Source organism: Cajanus cajan, chromosome 6 (assembly GCF_000230855.2).
Source record: "Cajanus cajan strain Asha chromosome 6, NIPB_CcT2T_4, whole genome shotgun sequence".
Classification (NCBI taxonomy): Eukaryota; Viridiplantae; Streptophyta; class Magnoliopsida; order Fabales; family Fabaceae; genus Cajanus; species Cajanus cajan.
In genome coordinates, this window is record NC_138522.1 from 8,003,890 (window position 1) to 8,027,777 (window position 23,888).

The 23,888-nt window shown below is 38.9% G+C and overlaps 1 protein-coding gene across 1 annotated transcript; it reads left to right on the forward strand.

The window, feature by feature from the left end:
* The first annotated feature begins 1,011 nt into the window (after nt 1-1,011).
* LOC109791186 (uncharacterized) lies at nt 1,012-2,073 on the forward strand. The gene has a single exon (XM_020350450.3). The coding sequence runs from the start codon at nt 1,125-1,127 to the stop codon at nt 1,863-1,865; it is 741 nt and encodes a 246-aa protein (XP_020206039.1). The 5' UTR covers nt 1,012-1,124; the 3' UTR covers nt 1,866-2,073.
* Nucleotides 2,074-23,888: the final 21,815 nt, after the last annotated feature.

Here is a 23,888-nt window from a genome sequence, read left to right on the forward strand (position 1 = left end):
ATTGCAGAAACGACGGGGAAAGTAGAAATTGGAGAGTCGTAAAAAGAGAGGAATTTTGTTGAACCATAAACATGAGTTGTCTGTTTGGGAGCAATAGGAGAAATTAATTGTGAGTGTGATGGTGGTTTACGTCGCAATTAGCAATGGGTAGCTAGTTGTCGTGGTGCTTTAGGTTCCACAAACCACATACATACGTACATCATTATTATCTAGTTGCCTTTTGCCGATTCAACTCTCCTACCCATTGTATGCCAATCATGTGTGGCTCCTTCTTCAAATATTCATTATTCAATCATATTTATTTCAATCAATAATATATTTTAAAAAAATTACTTAATTAAAAATTATTAAATAATATAATAGTTAATAAAGGTTATAAAAGTGTACCGTGGTGGTCTCTCATTGGCCGACCCGAGGCACATCGACAAAATGCACCATGAAGGTCTCCCAAAAACCGATCAAACCGAACCTACGCAATATAGACCCAACATGCTCTTTGCACTTTAGTGCTTGAACATTATGTACCGTGGTGGTCTCCCATTGACCGACCCGAGGCACATCGACAAAATGCCGAGCCCATAATAGGGACCCAAATATGGGAAGATTCACTAGCTCACTCAGACAATCAATAAGATCCCGCAATCCGTGGGAACGGTAATAAATACCGGGAGTTACGAGTCTACAATGGGACGTGATTTATGAGATCATAAAGAGGAGTGTGCAATTCATGTCTGTAACGCTACACCATTATATATAGCAATGATTAGGTCTAAGAAAGTAGGTTACTCTCATCAAATGTTATAGGTCAAGACTACTGTCAAGTTCTTTTAGCTTGATATTGCTAAGGGTTCTTCGGCGGCAGTCTCCAATTCCGGAACAAAAAGTTAAGAGTGGAAATGGATAAAATTTAGTTGAATTAAGATAAATTGGTTATCTGATTTATTTTGGAAAGACTTTTAAAGCCAATGGATAGTATTTGGCATTTGGTAATAATTAAAGATGGTATTTGGAAAAAGAAAATCTGGGGTATACTGCGACCACAACGATCACATGGTATATATCCCACACTTTCCTTCATTTCACCCCAACTCTCTTTTTCTCTCAATTGGAAAACCAAAGAAACGATGCAGCATGAGCGAGCGGAAGGTTCTTCTCACCACAACGAGGCATCTCCATCTCCCAGCTTCAGCAGCTACTCCTCGGAGACGCTGGCGGAGATCGCCGCCAGGGTGATCGAGGAGCTCCGCCGCGACCCCCATTCGGCCGCCGACGACGAAGCGCTCTTCCCGCCATGGGAAAACGAGGAGCCGCCACAAGAAAACGAGGACTTCGAGTTCGCCTTCGTTTCCAGAGACCTGGCCTCGCCCGTATCCGCCGACGACATTTTCCTCAACGGCCAGATCAGGCCCATGTACCCAATCTTCGGCTTCCCCTCAAACGCCGCCGTTTCGGGAGTGCCCAGCGCCAGCCACAGCCCCGAGAGACAACGTCGTCTGCCTCTCAGAAAACTAATGTTCGAGGAGGGCGAAACGGCCTCCTGCTCCTCGTCAACGGACGACAGCCTTGACCTGGAGGGGGAAGCCGCCTACTGCGTCTGGACCCCCAATTCCGTTGGGAGGGAACGGAAAAAGAGCAACTCCACGGGGTCCGCTTCCAAACGCTGGAAGCTTCGAGATTTGCTTCTCAGGAGCCACAGTCAGGGCAAGAACAAACAACAACAACAACAACATCATGTGCCGTTTCAGAACGGAACGGAACACGGACGAGAACAGAACAAGAGAAACTCCTTCTTGCCTTACAGGCCCGAGTTAGTTGGACTTTTCGCTAATGTCAATGGCCTTGGTCGGAATTTGCGTCCCTTTTGATTTTTCAACCTTAATCATACATTAATTATACTTTTTATTCTTTTTTTTTTTTTTTAAAAAAATTAAATTCCATCTCCTGCTTTATTAGTTCCATTTCGTGTTTTTCTTTGCCTTACGGGTGTATTGTAATTAAAGCGGATGAGATGTATTAATTCTTCTTCTTTTTTTTTTCTGTAAATTCTGTGCAAATTTTAAGGTTTTTTTTTCACCTGTCGTTCAGATGTGAAGATTTGTTCTACTAGTGATGAGTTTTTCAAGTTTGTTGTAATATTTGACATGGTATGTTAGTGGAATTTGTATAGAGTAAGATGGCGTGAGGGTTAAGGGTTACTTTTCGGCTCCTACTCGGTGGATGCCTTTGAACTCTACAATGTATACAAGTATAAAAGGGTAAATCACTTTTGAATAGTTTAATTAAACTATAATTGCATCAAATATCGAGAGAGAGAAAAATAAATAAAAATAAAAAAGGTATGATTTAATCAAAAGAGTGTGTAGTATTATGTGACGAATAAATAAAAGGGACGATATTGTTGTGGACGGATTGCTAAAGCCTAAAGAGAACTTCACATGAGGCATATTTTTGTGGCGTCTTTTGCATGTGATAAAGGGAGATGTATTTATGGAGGTTTGGACACTTAAATGGATGTTCAACAGAGTAATAGTATTGTATGTATCTGGGGAAGTTGTAAATGGTAATGGGGCTTTATTCAGAAAAGAGTGCAAGCAATATTATTCTACCACGCTATTTTTTAATACATTTTTTCCGTTATTTTTTTTTATTTATTAAATAAAATTATTGTATGAGTTTCACTTTATATTTTTCAATTAATTTTGACTAATAAAAATAAATATCTTTAAAAGAGCGTGTTATAAAATACGTTATTAACATGTTAAAAAATTCCTCATCACCATTTTGTCATGTTTGTTCAAGAAATCAGCAAATTACGTACGGTAAGTATTTTTTCATGCGATGTTTATATTGTTTATGAGTTAATCATCTATACACTATAAAAAAATTTACACTATTAACTAATTATATTCTTTAATTGTGTCATGTCATTATAAATACATTTACTTTTAATAATGATATAACACAATTAAAGAATATAATTGGTTGTCAGTGTAAAAAAACTTTACACTAGCACTGTATAAATGATTAACTCATTATTTATACGATACATATATTTTTACACACAATGTCTATACTTGTCATAGATGGTGGTTACGTAATTTCAAAGATGAATAGTTAAATGGTTATATTACTCTGAGAACTGAGATCCATGTCCATAGAGGTGAACTTGGTATATTATCGGCATTGGAGGAACTAATCAATGAAGCCATGTTATAGAATAGTTTTGTTTGTTCTTGTTGCACTACCAAAAAATTAATTGTACATCGGAATTTGAAGTTAATTTCATGTCTAGAAAGAAGTTGTATTTTATCTGATATAGATAGATATATTATTAATTATTAAGTATCTTAGCTTAGGAGGTGACTTGTGGTTCGCAGCTATGGTGACGAAATTGGGATATAGATGGATGACGCGTATGATAATGATAGTGTGTATGCGCCTCTAATCTATCTGCATTAGGCGCTGACAAACTTGTAATTTTCACACTTTCGTGTGGCTCTTAACGCGCTTTAAACTTGGATTAGAACATTATGCGACAAAGAATAGTAAAACAAGGAAAATTAAAGTAGTTTTCGTGGATAAAATGGCTTAGGAACTGGTGGAGGTATAGCTGGAAAACCATCCCTCTACACTATAATTTTCTCACCAAGTTTTAAAGGACGCAAATTTTGAATTGAAATATATTATTTAATGAACCGATTAATCTAAAGGTAAAGCCAAAATTTAATTGCACATCAATCTTTCATGGAAAACTCGTGGAAACCTTTAAAAAGGAAAAAGAAAGAAAGAGAGAGAGAGAGAGAGAGAGAGAGATAGAGATAAGATAATTATCCATTATTATAATTTTAATTTCTACGCCTAGAAATAACGAGTTTCAAACTCATACATCAATTAATGAAAGGGATGGTCAAAAAAAAAAAAAAAAAACAACCTTCGGATGAAAAGGTCTAAGCGACGGTTTAATAATGAGGTCTAAAAGAATAATGACATAGATAATGCTTTTTCTTCATTTGAAATGTAAAAAATTTAAAATTTTCAAAATATGTGTACATTAAATTTTTCGAACAAAAATAATACATATTAATTATTTTTTCGTGATGTTACCGTAACTTTGATAAATAAATAAAAACTCAATGAAAATAAATTCAAAAATAAAGAGGGCTTTTTTTTTTAATTATCCAAGTGACACTTAATTATAGAAATACGTTGTAATCATTTAAATGCTTTAAATAAACCTCCAAATCCGTTAATAAAAAAAAATTTGTGAATAACACAATGACTTTTAAAAAATTTCTATTTTTATTATAAATATTTTGTATTAATATTATAATTAAAAAAATATGCCCATTAAGTATTAAATACATCTATTTGTTATAATAATATCAACCAAAGTAGGAAAGTTTGTTCTTTCTTGTTGAACCACAGGAGTCTTATAAAAATGACTTTCTCTTTAGTGAGTGATTGATTCTTTGTGAATAGTGGCGAATACAGAAATTTTAAATTGTGAGAATAATATATATATATATATATATATATATATATTAATTATTATTTTGGTTATATACTTTATATGAAAAAATATATTTTATATATTAAAATTTAATTTTTATGTGTAATGTTTAAAAATATTATAATTAAAACCCGTAATTTAAATATATAAATCAAATTTTGAATGTATAATTATTAATTCAAGTTTGAATATCAAATCATTTTTAATTATCGATAAATTTTGAAAAAATATTAAAATTTAATTAAAAATATAATAGATTGAAAGGTCAGATAATCACAAAACTCATCTATACACACAAATACAATAGAAATATAATTTGATAAAATTGAGAGCAAATATTTCTAATTAGTACTAAAAAAATATGTAAATTAATATTTAAAGAAAAGAAAAATAATATTAAAAATATATATTGAAAGTAAATAATCAAACTAAAATAAATTAGTTAGAATAATATTTATATTAAATTTTATTTTACCATATTTTAAATTATTAGAATCATTTATAATTATAAATATATATTATATTTTTAAAATATTAAAAATTTAGTGAAGGCAATTGTCTCCACTCTACTTATTGTCAAACGGAGTATCTACCACAAGAGTCACATTTTTACACAAGCAAGTAGCGAATTCTTTAGTCAAATATGGTTTATCTATTGAAGATGAGGAGGGTAGAATTTTTATTCATGTTTTCTATTTTAGTATTTAAGATTTATGATTTATTTATCCATTACATTATTTATATATGCTGTAAATGGGTTGATACTCCTGGTATTAGTTATAACATAATTCCTTTGTTATTCAATAAAAAACATTATATATATTAACAATGTCTTGAGAATTAGAAACTTGTTAATTATTATTTTAGTATATACAATATATATAAAAATTTAATTCTCAAATAACTAAAATTTATAATGGATAATTATTTTCAATATATAAATTATATTTGTGATAATTATAAAAATGTTAAAACTTAATTTAAAAATAAAGAAAAATAGATTAAATAATCAAAAATTTATGTATATAAATAAAATAAAAATAGTTTGAGTATGTTACATTTTTTATTAATTAATAAAATTAAAATTAAAATAAGAAATATATTTTAAAGAAATGAAAATTTTGAGAAATAAAATTAAATACTTAATATATGAGATTATGATCAGGCGTGCAGTTTAAAAAAATGACAGCTCCTATAAATGCTCTTTATAAGAAAAATAAATAGATTACACATATTGGTTTTTATAATAATTATCTTAAAAAATATATAACAGTAATTTCTTGTAGATATTATATGATTTTTAGTTTAATCACCTCAACTTGTTTGTCTTTAAATTTCTTTATTTTTTTTCTAAAAATAAAAATACATGCTGCAAGTGACAATATCACAAATTTTAAACCAATTAAAAACGTGGAGTACAAGTTCAATAAAAATATGTTCAATATAGTATTTTAACGTATAAATTTTATGTATAACTCTGTTCCGGCCACGAGGTGCACTAGGATTTTTTCCTAGGTCAGACCTCAAAGCCAAAGCATTCAAGAGTGTAATCTGCCTTCTCAATTCTAGGGTTTTGGGTTTTATGGTATGTCGTTCATGGGCCTCCTGGGCCCCGAGAATAAAGGGATTTTGTTAACCGCTCTTATCTGCAAGATATTTGACGGGGACGATATCGATATAGGATTTAGTGCTCGGTTCTTAACCGACTAGGACCATTTGGGAGGGCCTACTCGGTTATCGACCGAATTAGGCAGGCGGAGTCGGTGCAGGGTCGTATACAGGGTTACAATCGGATATAGACCGAGTGCCCCTAATGAGGGGGTCGGTCTAAGTCCTAATCTGTCTGCCACATGTGAAGTCCAGTCGGCCCGCGTTGACCAGTCGGTATTTGACCGGGACGGTCCACTAGCCTTCCAGTCCTGAGCCTAGAAGGCGAAAGGGCTTAAGGTTGAGTTGTCGACCACATGCAATCTTAGTCGGTCTGCCACACGTAGTGACGTCCGGTCAGACTACGTTGACCAGTCGGTATCTGACCGAGACGGTCCACTAGCCTTCCAGTCCTGAGCCTAGGAGGCGAAAGGGCTTAAGGTCTCACTTAACCACTTGTGTTCCTGGTCGGTCTGGGGTAATCGTGTGGCGTAGGTTAGAATCGGACCCAGGGTAAGGCAACAGCCAATTCGGTTGTCATCGGTGGTGGGCCGAGAACCACGACCTGATGTAGAGTCGTGGCTTCCCGAGGCCAAACAAGACATGTCTCTTCCCCTTCTTCAAGAAGGGACATGCATTTATTGTAAAGATGGTATCGCAGGGGACGTATCCCATGATTGGGCCACGTGGTCGCGCCAGTTACTAGAGTTAATGGTGTGGGCCCCCTACCCTTTTCCTGGGTCCTTGGGTTAAGAGTTGCAACGCCCCACGCGCGTTGTAACCTTTGAGTCTCCCCCTACTCGCACGACCCTTGGGGTTCTATAAATAAGGGTGGACCTCACTTCCCTTAACTTATTTGTTTTTTCTTTTCTTGTACTCTCCTTCTCCGGTGGCGCTCCCTATTGCATTTTAGAGTTGCAGTGGTGCACGGTGATTCACGGCGGTCCAGTGGCCTTTTGTAGGGTGAGGAAGAGTTGTTGTGTGGTTTTAGGTACGCCCATCTACCCCCTTTCTGTTTATAAAGAAACTTCAGTTTCCCCCTATGTTAGAAAGGTTTATGGATATTTGTTGAAAATGACAGTTTTAAATTATGGGGAAATGTATAAGTGGGTAAAGGACGATGTTTTGCGTTGTGAATCTTGTATGAATTCATGGGCCATAGTTGATAGTTTCTGTAATGAACATGTGATTTGCGAAGGGGGGGAAAACGCCCTTGTTTGTGAGCCGTGTGTTGATAGGGAGCCCGTGTGTGTCAGGGGGGCTCCCACCGAGAAGTTTACCTTCTGCTATACTACTTTAATTTCAAAACTTAAGGTGAGGTGGCCCCTTTCTGAGTGTGAAAAAGGAGTTCTCCACATACTGAATGTAGCCCCTACACAACTTCACCCAAATGGTTGGGCTTTTATCCGGGGGTTTGAGATTTTGTGCATAGGTCTAGGTATTTCTCCGACTGTAGACAAATTTTTCTATTTTTTTGAATCCCGAGTGAGCAAACATACTGGTTAGGTGTCCATTGGCGGGGTAAATGGACGAGGACTTTTGACACTGTTTCAATCGTCCTACAAGGACTTTAAGAAGTCGTTTTTCCGACTTCGATGTACCCCTGGGAATGAAAATTTGCTTGACGGGTTCCCTCTGTATTGGAATCGGCGAACGGTAACTTATGGTGGTCTATCACTCGAGAAGGTCGCCGAGGAAGATCAAGAGGACATTAAAAAAATTGAGGAGCTCCAAACGATTTTCAACACCACTAGGCTTCTAGACTTAGAAAATAGACCCAGTGAATTGAGAATCTATATAGGTAGTCGGTTTCTCACCGATAACCTTTAATATTATTTTTATTTGACTTCTGCGCTTTCCTATAATAACATGTGCGTTCAATTCTTATGCAGAAAAAATGGCAAGCTTGAGCAATCGTGAGATGAGGAAATTATGGAAGCAGCAAGAAGCTTCCAAAGCTATCGGGGTAGCAGCGGTCGGTGAAAAGGCGAGTGGTGCGGGGGCCTCTCTAAAGAAGGGTGTCGTCATCGAGAGTCCCCACAAGCGTCGCTGGGAGACCGAGAATCCCATCACCCTGGTCAATCTCGAAACTGAGATCGGGGGAGAGGAGCTTGAAAAGGACGTCGAGGTCCAATCGACTGAAAGGACACTTAGTATGTGTATTGGGGACAACTGGGAACCCCTTGACCATGGTGCTGACCAAGGGAAAACTTTGTCCTTCTGGGACGAAAAGTTTAACCATTCATCTCACATCCGCAACACCGATCTGCTTGAGGGCGATAAGGAGGACTTAGAAAAAATGAGCCCCTTTTCAATTGTAAAGGGGGTTGAGTCTTTGACTAATCGCCTCTCCGCTTTGTCTCTCGTTAATGAAGATAAAATTTGCGGAATGGCCCAAGAAATCAAGCTGCAGGGAAAACAAATCAATTCTCTCGAGGAAGCCGTGAAGAAAAGCAAGGCGGATCTTCAGTGGGTGAGTTCTGAACGAGATAAATTGCTTGAAGGTTGGCGTGCCTTTGACAATGAAAGGAAGGCTTGGGACTCCGAGAGATCAAACTTCGAGAAAGAGCTTGAAGAGGTCAGGTTAGTCCGAGATCAAAGCGTGGATGCGGCTCAAGCCTCCGAGAGAGAGCTAACCTTGGTGAAGGCAGAGGTTGAAAGGCTACAGGCAGAGCTGCACGCCGTGAAGGTGGACTCGCTGAAGAAGTTTATGCAAGGTTTCGATGCTGCCAAGAGCCAAGTAAATTTTCTTCATGGTGACATTGACCTTGAAGGTCTCGGCTACTTCAAGGAGATCGTGGATGGCGAACTCGTGGATCCCCCCGAGGATGATTGAGTTTTTGGATGTTGCACTTTTCTTTTAGCTCTCCTTTGTTGTCACTTGTTTTAAGAACTATTGTAGCCTTTCCTTTTTTTGGATCTTGTTATGAATTCTATGGGTTGCTTCTTGGTACAAGTTGATTGATTGATTCGTTGCATTTATGCATAATTTTCAGTGGAAAATTTTATAAGTTAAGATAATCATGGTGAATATAGTCGGTCAAGTTCCAACCATAAAAATGCGTCGAATATAAGTTAAAGTAGCCAAATGGTGGATATAATCGGCCAAATTTGAAAACCAATGCAACTAATCGCCCAAATTCTGACTACTAAGATAACGAGTATTTTCCGTTAACATTTGAAAATCAATGCAACCAGTCGCCCAATTACCGACTAGAAAAATAACAGATTTTTTCTAAGTTGAAGTCCGTACGCCAGCACATATCGGCCAAATTCCGACTATTAAAATAAGGAATGTTTTAGTTAAAATTTGAAAATCAATGCCCTAGTCGTCCAAACACCGACTAGATAAGTAATAGATTTTTTTCTAGGTTGGAGTCTGTAAACCAATGGACATAGTCGCCCAAATTCCGAGAAATAACAGATATTTCCGTTAAATTTTTTTTAAATCAATGCAACCAGTTGCCCAGATCCCGACTACTAAAATAACGAATATTTTCCGTTAACATTTGAAAATCAATGTAACCAGTCGCCCAATTACCGACTAGAAAAATAACTGATTTTTTCTAAGTTAAAATTGGAATCCAAAGGCTCATAGTCGTCCAAAAACCGACTAGGAAATGGCAAAAATTTTCAGTTAAAAATGGAATTCAAGCACCTAGTCGTCCAGATACCGACTAGAAAATACCAAAAATTTTCTAAAGTTAAAATTGAATCTCAAGGCCCCGGTCATCCAAATACCGACTAGTAAATGGAAGATGTTATAAGATCAAAATTGAACTTTGGCCATAATATCGGCCCAATCCCGATCATAGTAAGGAGATTAAGATGAACTTTAATGTAAATAATCGTCTAGCTACCGACTTGAAACAAAGCAACGATTTTTCTGTTAAAAATTTGAATTTTGACGGAACCAGTCAGCCGAATGCCGTCTTGATGGAACTGGTAGTCCAAATTCCGACTTCACATATTTAAGTGAAAAACACCTGATCAGTCAGATTCCGATCTGCTTTCCCTGCTAATTGCTCGACTGGGAATGAAACAACATTTAGCCTAGTGAAAGAATCAAATTTCCTTGCATGAAGGAGTCGCCTAAAATCCGACTATATTAAATGTTGTCATCCGTCGTGTTGACTATTTCTCGATTTGGTTTGGGAGTTTTGGTCTTCGAGTTTTTTATACTCGCCTAGTCGGATTTTGACCGACAATCACGAGTTTCAGTCTTCGAGTTATTTATACTCGCCCAGTCAGACTTTTGCCGATAATCACGAGTTTTAGTCTTCGAGTTATTTATACTCGCCCAGTCGGACTTTTGCCGACAATTACGAGTTTTGTCTTCGAGTTATTTATACTCGCCCAGCCGGACTTTTGCCGACAATCACGAGTTTTGTCTTCGAGTTATTTATACTCGCCCAGCCGGACTTTTGCCGACAATCACGAGTTTTGTCTTCGAGTTATTTATACTCGCCCAGTCGGACTTTTGCCGACAATCACGAGTTTTGTCTTCGAGTTATTTATACTCGCCCAGTCGGACTTTTGCCGACAATCACGAGTTTTGTCTTCGAGTTATTTATACTCGCCCAGTCAGACTTTTGCCGACAATCACGAGTTTTGTGCCTTTAAAATAAGACATGTTAGAAATCATATAAGATAAATAAGGGATGATGTTTATTAGGATTCAGGAATTATGGTTTGCGGTGCCTCATTAAAAACCTTCTCAGCAAAAAACCTTTTCACATTTTTATATGGAATAAAAATCTCTTGGGATGACCCCAGCTTCTCGGCTTTCAGCTGCCCTTTTGTTGATTTGTCCCTCCTCCGTCTTGATGTGACTCAGGGCGAAAGCTCTCACCTCCGACATCGTTTGACAACTCGCTTTCTCTAGCGCGATGTCGAAATCTCCAGACCTTAAGCCCTTCTGGAACGCGATGACTGCCATCCTTTCATCCAAGGACGCTATCCTCAAGGCGACCTCATTGAACCTTTGCAGAAAGTCCTTCAACGACTCCTCCCGCTGCTGTTTGAGATCGAACAAGTCCGACGTGATCGGTGGTTTCTTCTTGTTAGCGGCGAACTGTGTCATGAAGAGCCGACTAAAGACATCAAAGTCGGTGATTGATCGGTCAGGGAGACCACTAAATCAATCCAGTGCTGCTTTTTTGAGTGTACCCATGAATAGTTTGCAGCGGACTTCCATACTTCCTCCATAAATCAACATTTGAGCGCGGAAATTCATCAAGTGCTGACTGGGATCCTGAGTTCCATCAAAAGGTTCGACTTGGGGAATCCGATGATCCCTCGGGATGGTCTTGGCCTCTATGGCCTCCGAAAAAGGTCAAAAATCCCTGGGGACTTCCATCATGACATCTTCCTCCACCGTCCTGGCGTTGGCCGTTATCATAGCTTTCATCTCGTCCGCCCGCCTCCTAATCTCCTCGTTTTCTCGTTGAATAGCCTCCTCTCTCTCCCTGGATCGTGCATTCTCCTCCCTCAATCCGTTGATCAATGCCATCATCTCCTCCATGGTAGGGTGTTGTGAGTCGTTGTTGGATGTGCCGCCTCTCGCCATGGTAAAGTGCAGGTTCTCTTGTGTTACTTGGGGCGTAGGAAAAGTTTCACCGTAGCCCCACGGTGGGCGCCAAAATGTTTCGGCCACGAGGTACACTAGGGTTTTTTCCTAGGTCAGACCTCAAAGCCAAAGCATTCAAGAGTGTAATCTGCCTTCTCAACTCTAGGATTTTGGGTTTTATGGTATGTCGTTCATGGGCCTCTTGGGCCCCGAGAATAAAGGGATTTTGTTAACCGCTCTTATCTGCAAGATATTTGACGAGGACGATATCGATATAGGATTCAGTGCTCGATTCTTAACCGACTAGGACCATTTGAGAGGGCCTACTCGGTTATCGACCGAATTAGGCAGGCGGAGTTGGTGCAGGGTCGTATACAGGGTTATAGTGAGATATAGACCGAGTGCCCCTAATGAGGGGGTCGGTCTAAGTCCTAATTTGTCTGCCACATGTGAAGTCCAGTCGGCCCGCGTTGACCAGTCGGTATCTGACCGGGACGGTCCAAACTCATTAAAAGATATTTTAAGTTTTACTTATCTAATTAGTCTAATTTTTATTTAATATAACTCATATGTATTAAAAGTTGTTTTAGCAATTCAATAGCAGAGAATATTTTAGTATGGGAATGGTATTTAAGTCTGGACAGATTAATGTTAAAGTATTGTTGGATCAAAGAAAAAAAGGACTCTAAAAAGTGTTATTTGTCTTTATATAATAATATTAATCAGTGGCAGTACCTAATTCCACTCTTTCTGACCAAAGAAAAGAGGGAGAAGTTTACCTTCTAGAAATTATATATGTTAAACCTTGGACTTGTCTTCTGTTTGTTGGTCTGTATATCCCTACCGACACATAAACATATCCTTTGAATTTTAAGTCTGTCAAGATTCAGGAAACTATTGAGTTCCCACTTTTCTAGAAATTTGAAATTTCAACAATAATATATATATAGAAGTAGGAAAAGATGTTCACACCATTACACTTAGTTATATTGAACTTTATAACAATTACTTTAAAAATTATATATGTAATAATTTATTATTAATTAATTATGTAAATATTGTAACATTAATAATGCATGAAAATTAACTAAGGCTTAAGTATTTTTCAGTCTCTTAAATTGGAATTTAATTTTATTTTGGTGCTCCAATTTTAAAAGTGGTTATTTTTATCGCGGTTATTTACATCTTCTAATTTTGGTTCTCAAGGTTAATTTTTTTGTGACCATTACGGTTCCTCTGATATGATTTAGAAGTGGACTACTTTCAAAATAGGTACAAAATAATCCCATTCAAATTTGGGAGACTAAAGAAAATAAAAATAAAAATCAAATGTTAATATAAACATAATATTAAGTTCGAACATAATACTTTTATTGTAATTTTTATGGTAAAGAAATTCCAAATTTAAGAGATTAAAAGATATTTAAACTAAAATTTATTAATTATTCTAAAAATATAAATTTTGTTTATTAATAGGGCTCTCGAAATACCACAAATATCTTCTAATAAACGTTTTCTTAGAGAAACTTCAAATAAACTTAGAAATGTTTAATCCCGATTTTATGCGTGGCAGGTCCTTTGCGAGGAGAGTACTCCACGAAACATTATGATACAGTTATATTTTATTCAACTTAATTATAACCCATTAAAAACGTGGAAAAACTCTTGAGCATTTCATGGATTGTATTGACGAAGATATTTCACCAAATCATATGCAAAGTTTTGTTTAGTTAAAAAGTAACTTTTACCTCAAGTAGTGCTGTTGTCCCAAATAACTTAATCAAAGTCCTCCTCCTCATTGGGCAATATATTATTTTTCTTAATTAGTTATGTTGAAAATTGGAGTATGAGAAGGATAAAAATTATGAACATAAAGTCAAATAGAGGAAATAATTCTTAGAATATTTCATATCGATCAAAAGATCATTTTACAATAAAGGAGGTACAACAATAAAGAAGATGCAACAAACTAAAATAGAATTAAATAGAATTAGATGTAGGTTGGTTGATCCCATAAATTTGTAATAAACTCCCTTATGCTAGTTGTGACACGTTCTAAATGTGGTAATGGTGGATGAATCGTGTAATACATAACAAACTAACTAATTATATTCTCTAATAAGTTACCTAATTTAATCTTATTGTTCACACTTTGTCTTATTGTTTATCTCACTCTTTATAATTGCATAAGTCTCAGACTAATTAACTTTCATTTTGAAGTGACAACACTCTTAGGTCTTTTGTCTTTTGATTGCTTCAGTTATAGTGTGACTTTAATTTTTTGGAGGTCTATGAAAGAGGTTAATAATCAAAAGTAATGAGAAAATCAAACTTCATAAAAAAATCAACCACCACTAAATCGTTAATTCTCATATCTTTAGGTTTCAAAAACAACAATTTGATAATGGTTAACGAAGATGAAGATTCAAGTTACAATAGTAACTTGAGTTGGGCTAATAGTTTAAATAATGATATTAATTTGAATTAAGTTGTTATTTAAGTGGTGATGCTTGTAGTATCAACTATATAACCATACTAATTGCCTGTTATTAACTCAACTTGTATTGGTAAAAAAATGACACTATTAATTTGCATCGGTTTAACATCTATAACATAGATGCTAAATATAATTCACACCATATTTTTTTTTGTTTAGCTTCTAATTTAGTGTCTATTTTATAACACCAAAGAAAAGAACATAAACAAAACTGCTTATAAGCTTCCAACTTTAAAACATTGCATTCTTAATAGACACAAATCTAAACGCTAACATCAATTTAGCGTGTTTAAATTGGTATGATTGATTTTTGGAAGTAACAAATAGTTACTTTGATGGCGAACTACCATAATTTTGTATCCACCGTATAATTCTCTACCATCAAACCAAACACACGATATTAACATCCACCGTAAACTTGTAACGCTAAAATACAAATTTCTTGTAGTGAATGGAGCAAAGAAAGCCAATGTCTACAAAGTACGTTACAATACCTTTCATTTTTGGTCGACAAAGAAGTGATACCGATTACGGTTATGATTATTATTATTATTAGTTATCAAGTGCTTATAAATCAGCATTAAAAGGCAAGATAATAAAGGCTATAATAGAAGAGGTAGTGCCACACTCTAACCCCTAAAAAAGTGGCAGAACATGGGCATTTGTGTTTTCCTTCTAATTTATAATATAGACATAAACATAGCATATCTTTATTCTTTGTGTTCCCAAATTGTCGTTGCTATGTGGTGACCCTGTCATGTCGTTTGCGAATTTTTCCATGGAAATCTCAGTGAACAAAGCTTCCAAGAGGCATAGGAAAACTCATTAAAGTGAAAGTGAAAAGGACATGAATGTCATGGTGGGCACCTTCTTTTGCTTTTTCGAAGAAGCAGCGTGGAAATAACACACCACGACATTTACAAGGAGGTTTTCTCTGAAAAAACACAATTTCGTATTACGGCCAAATTAATTATCATTTTTTTAAATCTATTTAATATTTTTATCTTTTACTTTCCATTTTTAACTATTACATTACATTAAACTATATTACTCTTTTCCTTGTCCTCAGAGAGATGTGTAACAATCATTTTTAGTTAACTGTATTATATTTGAGAAACTTCGATGTATCATGTACGTAGTGGTTACGTACGTCTTTTGATTCTTAGCATAAAGTTAATATTCTTATATTGATGAGATACGTCAATCTTGTGCATTGTATCTGATTGGGAAAAGAGAATTCAGAAACCGAAACATGGAACACCCTTAAGTTATGTTATTTGTATAACATACTTTTATAACATGTTTATAATTTTATCTTTCTACACATCAATTTTTATATTTTACACTTCTCTTTCTATTTTTTATTCCTTTCTTCATTACATAAATGCAGTTTGGAACAAGCAAAAGTACCGCAAAACAAGGAGATAAATTCTCAAGGTATTTTTGTCTTTATCTTTCCTTTGAAGACATAAAATGAGACATGGTAATGGAATGGCGAGATAAAAGATAAAGCAATGGAAAATGCCAAAATGGAATTGGAAATGCATATAGGAGGGTTAGTCAACCATTGAATTAAACTTTTTCCGGATATATTCTTTTCATGGAGTGAATGAGAATATAGTGAGACTTGAGGTATCTTTTGGTTGGTGAAGTTAAGTGTAAGGTCATTATCATATCCTCATGCTTTTATCTTCATTATGATTATAGTCGTCAAGCCAAATGTGAACGAGTGTTGCTCACATCTTGGTGTGTATTTATTCTTTTTTAATCCGAATATATATGGACTTGTCGTTATTCTCGGTTCCACGCATGAAGTTATGGAACAGACTTTTCAAATATGACTGGTTCTTAAATTTAAACTCCTCTCCCTTTCTACATAAAATTCGTCGAGACTTGATTTTGCTTTCACAATGATAGTAGGTTATCTTAATTATTTGTGATACTTTTAAGAGCATTTGTGGATGAAATATTCATGAAAATAATCACATTTTAGAGAGGGAATATTTTTTATTGTTGAGAAACAAGAGCCTTGAAAAATCTCCTTTATTCAGCAATTCAAATATTGCCTTACCATATATATCCATAAACATATGGACACGGTTATAAGTGCTTAGCAGGAGTTAAGAAAAATGTAAAATTTTCCTTCTTGATTATAATCCACTAAGATATATTATATGTCAGCGGTTACATAAACTAATGATTTTCCATCGCTATCTAGAAGTTAAGAAGGTAAACCTTTTTTTTTTCTTAGTTGTTTTGTTTAAGGTTGAATACCAATGGTCCATACCAACAATCGTTTGGCAGACTTTTGCTCCATAATTAAGTACTGAAGTTCACATTTTAATTTGAACATAAAGAGATAACTAGATGTGTCACTTGACTTTTATAGGAACTAATTTAGTAAGAATAACTTACACATCCTTACTAAGGAAATAAAAAATATATCAGTAACTCATTGGTTTTTTTTTTTTTTTTAATTTCTAATTAAGTCATTAAAGTAAGAAAAATAACTATAATTGGCTCATTCATTTTTTATATTCTTTTGTGTACCTACAAAGGGGGTACACCAATGATCTTCTCGTAGTCTGAAGGCCGAACGAGTGCTCCAATCCGATGTGAATAGAGGGGTTGGTACCTGCAAAAGGCACTCCAACGCTCAAGTCAGGACAAACACAGATATCTAGGATAATTAATGAACAGTGACGTTACCTTTTGACCTGAGCTATTTATACTGACATTTATGGGCCCTGGACCCCATGGGCCCTGCAACGTATTTACCGTATCAGGTAATACACCTTAATCATCTTATTAACCCCTAATCACGGGTTAAGAGCAATGAGTAATGATAGTTCGGTCCTGGTGGCCGATTTCCATTCGGCCACCAAGTACTGCCATTCGGCGGCCGACCAGAGGTGGCCGAACGCCCCTACCCGTACACTGCCCCCCAGCCTTGAAGGAAGGTGAGGCTTTCTTCAAGGGTAGAGCAAGGACGGTTGCCAGGGTAAAGTGAACGGTTGCATAATCGTAACCGTTAGATCTTGGAGATCGAACGGTTACATCTTCTCTTAAATCTTGAAATTTCCCGCCTCTTTTTGAGCTTATAAATAGGTTGAGTGGTAGGGCCATTCGCACGTATTGCTCTCATCCGAATTGTGGTAGCCGAAGGTTTGAGAAGCCGATCCGAAGAGCGATTGTGGTTTTGAAAAGAAATTGGTAAGTTTTTATCGTCATGTCTAATACTTCATCGAGCTCTTCGGTCAGCAGCTCTCGGTCGTCTGCGTCCGAGGGGTCTTCGTCCAACGCCTCAAGTCGTTCTAGCATGGTTCGGTCCCCTAGCGATGCTGAAAGGCCGGATGAAAGTCTTTCTTCATCAGGAGAGACTTCTACTAGTGGGAGCGAAGAGGTCCAACAAAAGACAAAGCGCGTATCAAATCGGCAGCGGTACGGTCCGTCCGAAGTGCCAGGTTATGAATGGGTAAACGGGGAGGTGACCTCCTATTACTCGCGTTACCGAGACACGGGCATGATTACCAACTTGTTGGATTACACCAAATGCTTGAATTTTGGCGCCGCCGAGGAACCCTATCCGATTGGGGTTCGGTCATGCCGGAATAATGCCTTTCCGAACCCGGATACGGTTTGCCTTGATCAAAGTGGTGCGAAGATGGAATCGTTTTATATGTATGACTGCCTCATTCGGGATCTCAAAGTCAAGCTGCCGTTTGATGAATTTACTATGGGGGTGTTGAGGGTGCTGAATGTTGCCCCTACCCAATTGCACCCGAATAGCTGGGCGCAATTGCAAGGTTTCAAACATTTGTGTAAGTGTGTCAACATTAAGCCTTCTCCGCTCCTCTTTCTATATTTCTACTCGTCCCGGCCTTCTATATTGGCGAAGTGGCATTCCTTAAGCCGAATAGGCGATCGACTACTGTTGGATAGCTTTACTTCGTCGTATAAAAATTTCAAGGCTGGATTTTTCCGAGTGACCATCAGGCCTAATGGACGACGCTTTTTCTTTAACAAGGACGATAAGCCCTTGTTTCCTCTGTACTGGACTCGAGCCCCTCGGCCGTACGACGTAGTGCCGAAGAAAATGCTGACGACCGAAGAGCGGGAGGACTTGAAGTTGTTACTTCGTCTTCCTCGGCGCTTGTCGACTAGGTCTTTAATTAACTTGGTTGAGTCTTCCCGTTGGTGGAACGACCTGATAGGTATGCTATTTGTCCTACTACACTCGTAAACTTAATTCCTATTGATTTTTACTCAACCCTTCTTGCAGGAATCATGGTTACCAGTGGTGCCGATGAGCTGGATATACGCCACCTACTTGCTGCTCGGGTGAAGCAAGTTCGGAAATCCGGGGGAGTAGGCACGTCGGCTGCTGCACGCACCCCTCGACCCAATGATGATGATCGAACTCCCCCCTCTCCTGAACGCAAGAAAAAGAAGACCAAGAAGGGAAAAGATGCTGATCGGGGCCGTTCAAAAAGAAAGAATTCTGGCGAAAGGCAAGAGCAAGCCAAGAAGGCGAAATCAGTTCCCGAAGCTTCGCCTAATCGGACCGTGATTGTGGTGCCTCCCCAATTAATGTCTCGGGCTTTTCTAAGCGATGACGCTTCGGCCGAGGCAGTGATTCGGCCAGACATGGTGTCTCCGCTTGGGCAGGAGTTCTTGGCTACCTTGGATGTGAGGGCCAAATGGAGACTTTTCTGCGAGGTACAAACTCGCTCCTTGGCACTAGCTCATCACCTAGCTATGGAGCCTATCGGCGAGGTGACGCTCTTAAAGCAAAGTCTAGAGGAAGCCGAGAAGACTGCGGCCGAGGCGATTGCAGTGAATGAAGGAATAACGGCCAAAAATCGAGAATTGTCGGCCGAGTTGGATGCTGTTCGGCGAGACAATGACACTCTTCGCCTTGACCTTCAAAAGGCAGCTAATGAGGAGCATCGCCGACTGGATGAAGCTCAAGCCGCGTATAACCGTCTTAAGGAGCAGGCTAAGGAGAAGATTGTTGCTCAACATGAAGCCGGGTTTCAGCACGCGGTTCGGCAGGCTAAGCATTTCGGCCAATTTGAAGAGGGCTTCGAGTTTGATATGACCCAAGATTTTTATCAAGGGTCACTGATGTCTTTTGCCGATATGCCTCAGGGAGCCGATCCAGATGCTACTGAACCGACTGCTGCCCCCCAGCCGGAAAATGATGTTGAAACTTCTGAGAACACCCTCGACGAGGAGAATCCCGAGAACGAGAATGATGCCGAGGGAAATCCTGAAACTGCCGTTCAATCTGATCCACCCTAAGAGTAGCGTAGTTTTTGCTAGGTTTCGTATAAATTTTTATTTGAAGTGTAGATCGGAGGCTGATAGAGCCTCTTTTTGCAAATGAAATGAAATTGCCTCTTGTCTATAATATTGCCTCATTCAAAGTATTGGTCAAACTTGCATGTAAGACTTTCGTAATATCATTTACTTGTAGAAATGAAACCATTTGTAAGCTAAAATAAAACCGAGTGGAGGTATTCAGGATTGCGTAACTTTTTGAGCGAGGCCGAGTGGAATGGCTCGGCATTGCGTTACTGTCTTGGCAAAACCGAGTGGAGTCACTCGGAATTGCATTGTTTTCTTGGCAAGACCGAGTGGAGTCACTCGGAATTGCGTTGTTTTCTTGGCAAGATCGAGTGGAGTCACTCGGAATTGCGTTGTTTTTTGAGCAAGACCGAGTGGAGTCACTCGGAATTGCGTTGTTTTCTTGGCAAGACCGAGTGGAGTCACTCGGAATTGCGTTGTTTTCTTGGCAAGACCGAGTGGAGTCACTCGGAATTGCGTTGTTTTCTTGGCAAGACCGAGTGGAGTCACTCGGAATTGCGTTGTTTTTTGAGCAAGTCCGAAAGGGTTCATTCGGAATTGCTTGCTTATTGAGCAAGTCCGAAAGGATTCATTCGGAATTGCTTGCTTTTTGAGCAATGTCGAACGGGTCTTTCGGAATTGCTTGCTTTTTGAGCAATGCCGAACGGGTCTTTCGGAATTGCTTGCTTTTTGAGCCATGCCGAACGGGTCTTTCGGAATTGCTTGCTTTTTTGAGCAATGCCGAATGGATTCGTTCGGAGTTGTGATGCTTTCTGGCAAAGCCGAAAAGAGTCATTCGGATTTGTGATGCTTTTTGGCAAAGCCGAAAAGAGTCATTCGGATTTGTGATGCTTTTTTGAGCGATGTCGATTGGATTCGTTCGGATTTGTGATGCTTTCTGGCAAAGCCGAAAAGAGTCATTCGGATTTGTGATGCTTTTTTGAGCGATGTCGATTAGATTCGTTCGGCTTTGTGATGCTTTCTGGCAAAACCGAAAAGAGTCATTCGGATTTATGATGTTTTCTTAACAATACCGAATAGATTCTCGGGAGGGAAGCCTGCTGCAAGATTTTTCAAGGCACGTCCTTGGCCGAGTTGAACAACTCGGGAGGGAAGCCTGCTGCAAGATTTTTCAAGGCACGTCCTTGGCCGAATTGAACAACTCGGAGGGAAGCCTGTTGCGAGATTTTTCAAGGCACGTCCTTGGCCGAGTTGAACAACTCGGGAGGGAAGCCTGTTGCGAGATTTTTCAAGGCACGTCCTTGGCCGAGTTGAACAACTCGGGAGGGAAGCCTGTTGCGAGATTTTTCAAGGCACGTCCTTGGCCGAGTTGAACAACTCGGGAGGGAAGCCTGCTGCGAGATTTTTCAAGGCACGTCCTTGGCCGAGTTGAACAACTCGGGAGGGAAGCCTGCTGCAAGATTTTTCAAGGCACGTCCTTGGCCGAGTTGAACAACTCGGGAGGGAAGCCCGCTGCAAGATTTTTCAGCCGTTAGGAATTGATAAACTAACAATAGAATGGAAGAACTGATGAAATTTTATTACTGGGTGCCTCGTTAAAAACCTTATCGGCCAAAACCCCTTTTCACTTTTTTACAAGGGGAGAAAAGACCGATCAAGGAAAAGAGTACACCCGCTGTTTACACAAAGTCTTTTTACAATGTATACTAGCTATAATATGTTTTCAGATGAGAAGTGTTCCATGTTCTGGGAATGATCTTGCCCGAAAGTTCTTCCAATTTGTATGCCCCGTTTTCTAAACTGTGTCGGACCCGAAATGGGCCATCCCAATTAGCAGCCAACTTGCCTTCTTTTGAATTGCGTCTTGCCGTTCCTTGCACTCTCCATACCAAGTCGCCCTCCTTGAAACTTCTCTTAGTGAGATTAGAATTGAATCGCCTGATCATTCGCTGTTTGCAAGCTTCAGCTATTATCTGGGCCTTGTTGCGAACTTCGTCACTCATATCGACTTCGGCTCGGAGTGATGCATCATTAGTAGTCTCATCAAAATGTTGTCGCCGAAAGGATGGTTCCCCAACTTCGACCGGAATCATGGCGTCGGTGCCATATGTTAGCCGAAAAGGTGTCTCTTTAGTTGTGGACTGAGGCGTGCACCGATAAGCCCAAAGGACTTCTAACAACTCCTCAGCCCAAGCTCCCTTGGCAGCTCCCAGTCGCTTTTTTAATTCAGTGAGGATCACCTTGTTAGCCGCTTCGGCTTGCCTGTTGAATTGCGGATGTTCTACGGACGTAAATCTGTGTTTTATGCCAAGATCTTGAATAAACCGATTGAGTTTTTGATCAGTGAATTGCAAACCGTTATCAGTTATGAGTGCATATGGAATACCGAAACGAGTAACAATGTTCTTCCATAAAAACTTTTGAACATTAGTAGCTGTGATCTTGGCAAGTGGTTCGGCCTCGACCCATTTTGTGAAGTAATCTACAGCAACTAGCAAAAATTTGCACTGACCCTTGGCGATCGGGAAAGGTCCAAGAATATCCATACCCCACATTGCAAACGGCCAGGGTGAACTAATACAATGAAGTTCTTCCGCTGAAGCATGAATGAGGTTACCATGTCGCTGACAAGATGTGCAATGCTTAACAAACTTTGCACAATCATCCCCGAGAGTAGGCCAATAGTATCCTGCACGAAGCACCTTGGTGGCCAGGGTTCGTCCTCCCGAGTGAAAACCGCATATCCCCTCATGCATTTCTCTCAAAATGTATTCAGCCTGCTCTGTATCAACACATTTCAACAAGGGGATCGAGAATCCCCTTCTGTATAGCTCTCCTCCAACCATGGTATATCTAGTAACCTGCTTTCGGAGCTTTCTAGCAGCCACTGGGTCAGACGGCACTTTACCATGTTCAAGATGATCTACCATATCAGTAATCCATGTTCGAGTGGATTTCTCTACTGCCAAACATTCAGTTGCCACACTTGGAGCTTCAAGGTCTAAGTGAAGCGTGGTTCGCAACTGTCCCGGTTTTCGGGTACTGCTTGCTAACCGAGCCAATTGATCCGCCCTTTCATTGTGCGCTCTTGGCGTATGCTTCACTTGAACTTCGTCAAATGTATCACGAATTCTCTGAAACAAATGATAATATTTCAACAAGTTTGCATCTTTTACTTGGAAATTATCATTCACCTGTTCGGCTACAACTTTTGAATCGGTCCAGCACTCCACTCGGCTAACCCCGATTTCTCGTGCCAGCCTTAACCCTGCCAACAACGCTTCGTATTCGGCTTGATTATTTGAAGCTTTGAACGCGAACCGTAATGATTGCTCAAGAATCAGTCCTGATGGTCCTTCTAAGATTATACCAGCTCCACTACCCTGGTTGTTTGAGGAACCATCCACATGCATTGTCCACACATCATTCACAAAGTAACCCTTTGGCTGCAACTCATTAACAAAATCCACCAAGTACTGGGATTTGATCGGCCCCCGTGGTTCAAAACCAACGTCGAACTCCGATAACTCAATAGACCAGGCCATCATCCTTCCAGCTAATTCAGGTTTACGCAACACCTTAGCTATCGGGCAGTCAGTTCGAACAATGACACGATGACTATGAAAATACTGCCTGAGGCGCCGAGCGGTGTGGATCAGTCCCAGTGCCACCTTTTCCAAAAGCTGGTATCTTGTCTCAGCCTCTTGTAATATGCGACTGATGAAGTAGATGGGTTGTTGTCTATCCCTTTCTTGAATTAGAACGGCACTGATTGCATCGTTTGATATGCATAGGTAAACCACAATTGGTAGCTCATGATCGGGTTTGGAGAGTATGTGAGGTGAGCCGAGACGCTCCTTTAAAGTCCGAAAAGCCTCTTCACATTCAATAGACCATTCAAATTTTTTCGTTTTTCTCAGCAATCTCACAATAGGTTTCGTTATCTCGGCCAAACATGGAAGGAATCGTGACAACGCTGTGAGTCGACCTGCCAACTGCTGAACTTGTTTGAGGCTCTGAGGGCTTACCATGTTGATGATTGCCATGCACTTATCAGGATTAGCTTCAATGCCCCTCGCCGACAGCATGAAGCCGAGGAATTTTCCCCCTGCTACTCCAAACACGCACTTTTCCGGGTTAAGCCTCATGTCATACTTGCGCAACTGTTGGAATACCTCCGATAAGTCCACTATGTGTCGATCAAGGTCTCTGGATTTAACGACCATATCATCCACATACACCTCCATATTCCTACCTATTTGGTGTTGAAAAACTTTGTTCATCAATCTTTGATACGTTGCCCCCGCATTTTTCAACCCAAAAGGCATTACCTGATAACAATAATTGGCCGAGTC

Excerpts from the sequence above, each read along its gene's own strand:
- LOC109791186 (XM_020350450.3), top strand. The coding sequence starts at position 1,125 with ATGCAGCATGAGCGAGCGGAAGGTTCTTCTCACCACAACGAGGCATCT.